This window comes from Triticum dicoccoides, chromosome 3A (genome assembly GCF_002162155.2).
Source record: "Triticum dicoccoides isolate Atlit2015 ecotype Zavitan chromosome 3A, WEW_v2.0, whole genome shotgun sequence".
In the NCBI taxonomy this organism is placed as follows: Eukaryota; Viridiplantae; Streptophyta; class Magnoliopsida; order Poales; family Poaceae; genus Triticum; species Triticum dicoccoides.
In genome coordinates this window covers 659,336,679-659,342,339 of record NC_041384.1, presented here as the reverse complement: position 1 = coordinate 659,342,339, position 5,661 = coordinate 659,336,679, and the positions used below count along the sequence as shown (strand labels likewise).

General features: G+C 53.7%; 1 protein-coding gene across 2 annotated transcripts; it reads left to right on the top strand.

Moving 5' to 3' along the window:
- The first annotated feature begins 289 nt into the window (after window positions 1-289).
- LOC119272600 (B3 domain-containing protein VP1-like) lies at window positions 290-4,527 on the top strand. Of its 2 annotated transcripts, none has more exons than XM_037554060.1 (6): window positions 290-1,834; window positions 2,049-2,165; window positions 2,528-2,625; window positions 3,182-3,228; window positions 3,330-3,406; window positions 4,067-4,527. In XM_037554060.1, the coding sequence occupies exons 1-6, from the start codon at window positions 290-292 to the stop codon at window positions 4,256-4,258; spliced, it is 2,076 nt and encodes a 691-aa protein (XP_037409957.1). In that variant the 3' UTR covers window positions 4,259-4,527. The 2 variants fall into 2 exon arrangements, with proteins under 2 accessions (XP_037409957.1, XP_037409956.1); XM_037554059.1 differs by having other exon boundaries at window positions 2,525-2,625.
- The last annotated feature ends 1,134 nt before the right edge of the window (window positions 4,528-5,661 follow it).

Below are 5,661 nucleotides of genomic sequence, written 5' to 3'. Positions count from 1 at the left end.
GAGGGGCCGGGAGCGAGCGGGGGATGGAAAGGGCAGATGCCGGGGAGAGGCTGGCGTGGGCGGTGGAGCGCTTCCCACAGCCCTCCGCGGGCGCCACGTGGGGCGCGGAGCCGCACTCTCTCCCTTCCACCTCCTGCTTGCCCTGTTCATCTTCAGAGAGTAACTGCACCCACCCCCTACCCCCACCCCCAACCCCCGGCCGCACCTACACACAGGGCGACAAACGCTTTGGCCGCACACACACATCACATCTCCTTCTCGCCCTCTCGCTCTCGCTGCCTCCCTTTGCATGGACGCCTCCGCCGGCTCGTCGCCGCCGCGGCACTCGCAGGGGGACGCGCCGAGGCGCGGCGGGCCCCACCGCGGGAAGGGCCCCGCGGTGGAGATCCGGCAGGGAGAGGACGACTTCATGTTCGCGCACGATACCTTCCCGGCCCTCCCGGACTTCCCTTGCCTCTCCTCGCCGTCGAGCTCCACCTTCTCCTCCTCGTCGTCTTCCAACTCCTCCAGCGCCTTCACCCGCGCCGTGGGGGCAGGCGGGCGCGGGGGCGAGAGTGCGCGCGGCGAGCCGTCCGAGCCTGCCGCGGCCGGGGACGGGATGGACGACCTCTCCGACATCGACCACCTGCTCGACTTCGCATCCATCAACGAGGACGTCCCTTGGGACGACGAGCCGCTCTTCCCCGACGTCGGGATGATGCTGGAGGACGTCATCTCCGAGCAGCAGCAGTTGCAACCTCCGGCGGGCCACGGCACGGCCGGGAGAACGGCGTCGCATGCGGCTGCTGGTGGAGGAGAGGATGCCTTCATGGGTGGCGGCGGCACGGGGAGCGCGGCGGACGACCTGCCGCGCTTCTTCATGGAGTGGCTCAAGAACAACCGCGACTGCATCTCGGCCGAGGACCTCCGCAGCATCCGCCTCCGTCGATCCACCATCGAGGCCGCGGCCGCGCGCCTCGGTGGGGGGCGCCAGGGCACCATGCAGCTGCTCAAGCTCATCCTCACCTGGGTGCAGAACCACCACCTGCAGAAGAAGCGCCCCCGCGTCGGCGCCATGGATCAGGAGGCGCTGCCGGCAGGAGGCCAGCTCCCTAGCCCCGGCGCAAACCCCGGCTACGAATTCCCCGCGGAGACGGGTGCCGCCGCTGCCACATCTTGGATTCCCTACCAGGCCTTCTCGCCAACTGGATCCTACGGCGGCGAGGCGATCTACCCGTTCCAGCAGGGCTGCAGCACGAGCAGCGTGGGCGTGAGCAGCCAGCCGTTCTCCCCGCCGGCGGCGCCCGACATGCACGCCGGGGCCTGGCCGCTGCAGTACGCGGCGTTCGTCCCAGCTGGGGCCACATCCGCAGGCACTCAAACATACCCGATGCCGCCGCCGGGGGCCGTGCCGCAGCCGTTCGCGGCCCCCGGATTCGCCGGGCAGTTCCCGCAGCGGATGGAGCCGGCGGCGACCAGGGAGGCCCGGAAGAAGAGGATGGCGAGGCAGCGGCGCCTGTCGTGCCTGCAGCAGCAGCGGAGCCAGCAGCTGAATCTGAGCCAGATCCAAACCGGCGGCTTCCCTCAAGAGCCATCCCCCCGCGCGGCGCACTCGGCGCCGGTCACGCCGCCGTCGTCTGGCTGGGGAGGCCTCTGGACGCAACAAGCCGTCCAGAGCCAGCCCCATGGCCAGCTCATGGTCCAGGTCCCGAATCCGCTGTCGACGAAGTCCAATTCCTCAAGGCAGAAGCAGCAAAAACCCTCGCCGGACGCAGCAGCGAGGCCGCCCTCCGGCGGCGCCGCCACGCCGCAGCGCCCGGGGCAGGCGGCGGCTTCCGACAAGCAGCGGCAGCAGGTGCATGCATGCACGAACACCTCTTGCCATCCATCCATCGATCGCCATCCCGCATAGAATCACAAGCCATTGCTCCCCAAATAAGTGTGCGTACTTCGTAAGAGACGCACATCGCTGTCCAGCGATAGGATACCCTCCCCGCATGCGTGCGTGTGTTTACCTGCACGGTGAAATGCATCTCAAGTTCTCAACGAGGTTCTGTGCATGCGCGCAGGGTGCGAGGACGCCGGCGGCGGCGCCGGCGGCAGGAGACAAGAACCTGCGGTTCCTGCTGCAGAAGGTGCTCAAGCAGAGCGACGTCGGAACCCTCGGCCGCATCGTGCTCCCCAAAGTGAGGCAGTCACCTCCCTATCGCGGTCTTCTTCCTCCATCCACCCATGCACCACTTGCAATTTTCAGCTATATATATGCATGCATCCACTTGCAATTTTCAGCTATATATATGCATGCATCCACTTGCAAATTTTAATTTCTCCTTGATTCCTCTTTGATTAGACAAGATCCATCTTTGGATTGCACCTGTATGACCTAGCTATGAATGGATCTTCCTTTCTTTCTGCAATCTTTGTGTTGATTTCTTCTTGATTTCTCGGATTGCAAGTGTATCTATCCATGGATGTTCCTGTCTTTCTGCTAGCTGATCGATCGGTTGCGACTAAAACGCGTCTCTTCTTCCATGGATGGTTTCAGAAGGAAGCGGAGACTCACCTGCCGGAGCTCAAGACGGGGGACGGCATCTCGATCCCCATTGAGGACATCGGCACATCTCAGGTGTGGAGCATGCGGTACCGGTAAGTAGTACTCCCATCGATCGATTTTGGGATAAAATTTAATAATAATATTAAACATGCATGCTTTCATTAGTTCACTTTTATCTTTTTTTAATTATCTGTAGGCCACATCTAGTAAATGACATGATCACTGCATCACTGTGTGGGACACGCACGTTCCTTTCCCAATTGGGCAAGTGGGTCATATGAATACATATGATGGAAATCCGGGAGCCAAATAGTAGCATGCATTCGTAGTGCGCCGCTCTCTCTATATATATACGTGAACGGGCATGCAGAAATTTTGTTTTCGCATCGTCTCTTGGTTCACTCCTTGTTAGCATCACTCTACACAGTAGATTATTCTGATACCATACTTCCTATTTTTCCATCTTCTTCTTCCTTCTTCTTCTTCTTCTTCTTCTTCTTCTTCTTCTTCTTCTTCTTCTTCCAAAGTGTATCATATGTTGCTAGTTAGCTAGAGCTGTCAAAGTAAGGAGAAAAAAACTAGCTAGTTGAATTCTGTATGATAACAAATTGCTGGTACAATGATCGATCTTGATTTTCATGCATGCAGATTTTGGCCCAACAACAAGAGCAGAATGTATCTTCTAGAGAACACTGGTGAGAGAAGAGAACCAAACCTGCCTGATACAATTTTGAAACCAAATATATAGCTAGCTTCCCTTGTGTTCACAAAACGTTTCTTGTGCTTGAACTTGTAGGTGACTTTGTTCGGTCGAATGAGCTGCAGGAGGGTGATTTCATCGTGCTTTACTCTGATGTCAAGTCGGGCAAATATGTAATGTTCATACCCTTCCCGTCAATTCATTTCCATGAAATGATCTGTTTACATCCATAGTATGCATGTTGCAAACTGACCAGTTGATCAGTAGCTGTCATTTTGATAGCGTTGGTATATGATTATCACAATATATACTCTTCCATCCCAAAATATAAGGCGGATTATTATGTACTATGAGGTCAACATTTTAAAATTTGATCTCTTGTATATATGTGCGTAAGTATATGGATATTGTGCATATATTAATAGTAATAACATCGCATTCATCTTGCAAAATATTACTCCCTCCGTCCCAAATTAAGTGACTCAACTTTGTAGAAGTTGAGTTACGAAGTTGTGTCACTTAACTCAACTTTGTTGAGTCACTTAATTTGGGACGGAGGGAGTACTAGTTTTATGTCATGCATTTTTTTAGAAAAGGAGTTTTATGTCATGCATATCTCAATATATATTCTTTATGCATGTTATGAGGTCAAAATCAAGCGTTGGAGACTGAAAAGTCAGATGTCTATGTCTTGTATTCTGTGAGGGATGGAGTATATAGGACTGTTTGTCTTTGGATATCTAATTAAGTATAGCAGAACTATCTTTGTACTTGTGCGTTTGAATTAATTGTGTATACATCAGCTAATCTCAGCCTTTCTGTGTAAACACCAGCTGATACGCGGCGTGAAGGTGAGAGCGCAACAGGATCTAGCCAAGCACAAGAATGCCAGTCCAGAGAAAGGCGGGGCGTCCGACGTGAAGGCGGGCGGAGAAGACGGCGGCTGCAAGGAGAAGCCCCCCCACGGCGTCCGGCGATCTCGCCAGGAGGCCGCCTCCATGAACCAGATGGCGGTGAGCATCTGAAATGAGCAGGCTCGCCGTCCGATCCACCATTGAAGACTCAGTTAGCTAGCTCAAGTATACCCGTTGATGATGATCAAATCGATCTCTCGTTCTATGATCCGTGCTTCCGTGTACTGCTGTAGCCCTAGTTAGGGATGATGATACTAAAGTAGCTATCGGTCAGATGTGACGCTGAAGAATGCATGGTCCGTGCTGTTAAACCTGTATAAAGGCTGTAACCCTTCTGTACATGCATGAACATACCCTTATTCGTTGTGTGTTGTCCTCCTAACAAGCAAACTTTCCTAGTTAGTCATGCATTGCATAGTTTTTGAATGACACTGACTAGACCTAGAAATTAGGAGAGAAACAAGGAGTGTTATAGAGCAATTCTAGCAGAGCCGCCTTATTGGCCTCATAGCAATAATGAGCGGCATATGGACTATTTTGGCCTAAAAAGGGTAAGTACTTACTCTAGTCATATGGCCTCGAGAGTTGCCATTTTTGGAGGAAGCTCCATATATACCCACCAGACGCTCACTTGGAAGGAAAGTCTACCTTCCTTCCAGCCTTTCGAGCGGCCATCTACTTCGTGTGCCAATGGCGCACACGGCCAGACATGCATATCAGGAAGCATGCCAATTAATGGCAGCTATCATGTGCCTACTCCCCGCAATCTGCTATATTTTTTCGGCGTTTGCCTTATGCGGCTATAAAAAGACCGTCGCCATGGTTGAAAAGCTTACAACCTTCACTTCCTTCCAACACAGCTGCCCGTAGCGACTTTCTCCCTTTCTGTCGCCATGCGCTTCCCCTAAAGTCGGAATGGGTGCCCCTTCTTGAAGGACAGGGAGAAGTGGAGCAGGAGGCCGCACACATCGCTGAGGAGGAGGATCACATATATGTGCTAGACGTGCGCAGGAGGATCCTGCCCTCGATGAGTGCCTAGATTGGAATATCACAAGACATTCCATTATTTGGGGTATGATCCCGTATGAGCAGGCGAGGTCTCGTCTACGCAGCTCATATATGGCCTCATGTACTCCGTGTTGCCTCCCTGCTAAGGAGGCATGGGATGCGTGCTATGCCGCCCACGCCTCGGTTGTCCGTCTCGGTCAAATCTTCAAGCATATCGACGTCGGGAAGGCGTTGCGGCGGAGAGCGACTACATCATGTGGCTCAATTACAAGGAGAAATATGCGGACTTGGGGGTGAAGAAGGAGTGCATCAGATGGCGCGCATTCGACAAGGACATGGTGACATTCACCTAGTCGAATCACGCCATACTGGATCTTCCCTTGTTAAAAAAGCCATCCTGGATCTCGATGACGATGAACGGGGACGAAATTAAGGATGGCAATGGGTAGGGGTATGCGACGAGTAGAGTAATACCATACCCATACCCGTGTAGTCAATGGGTAAAA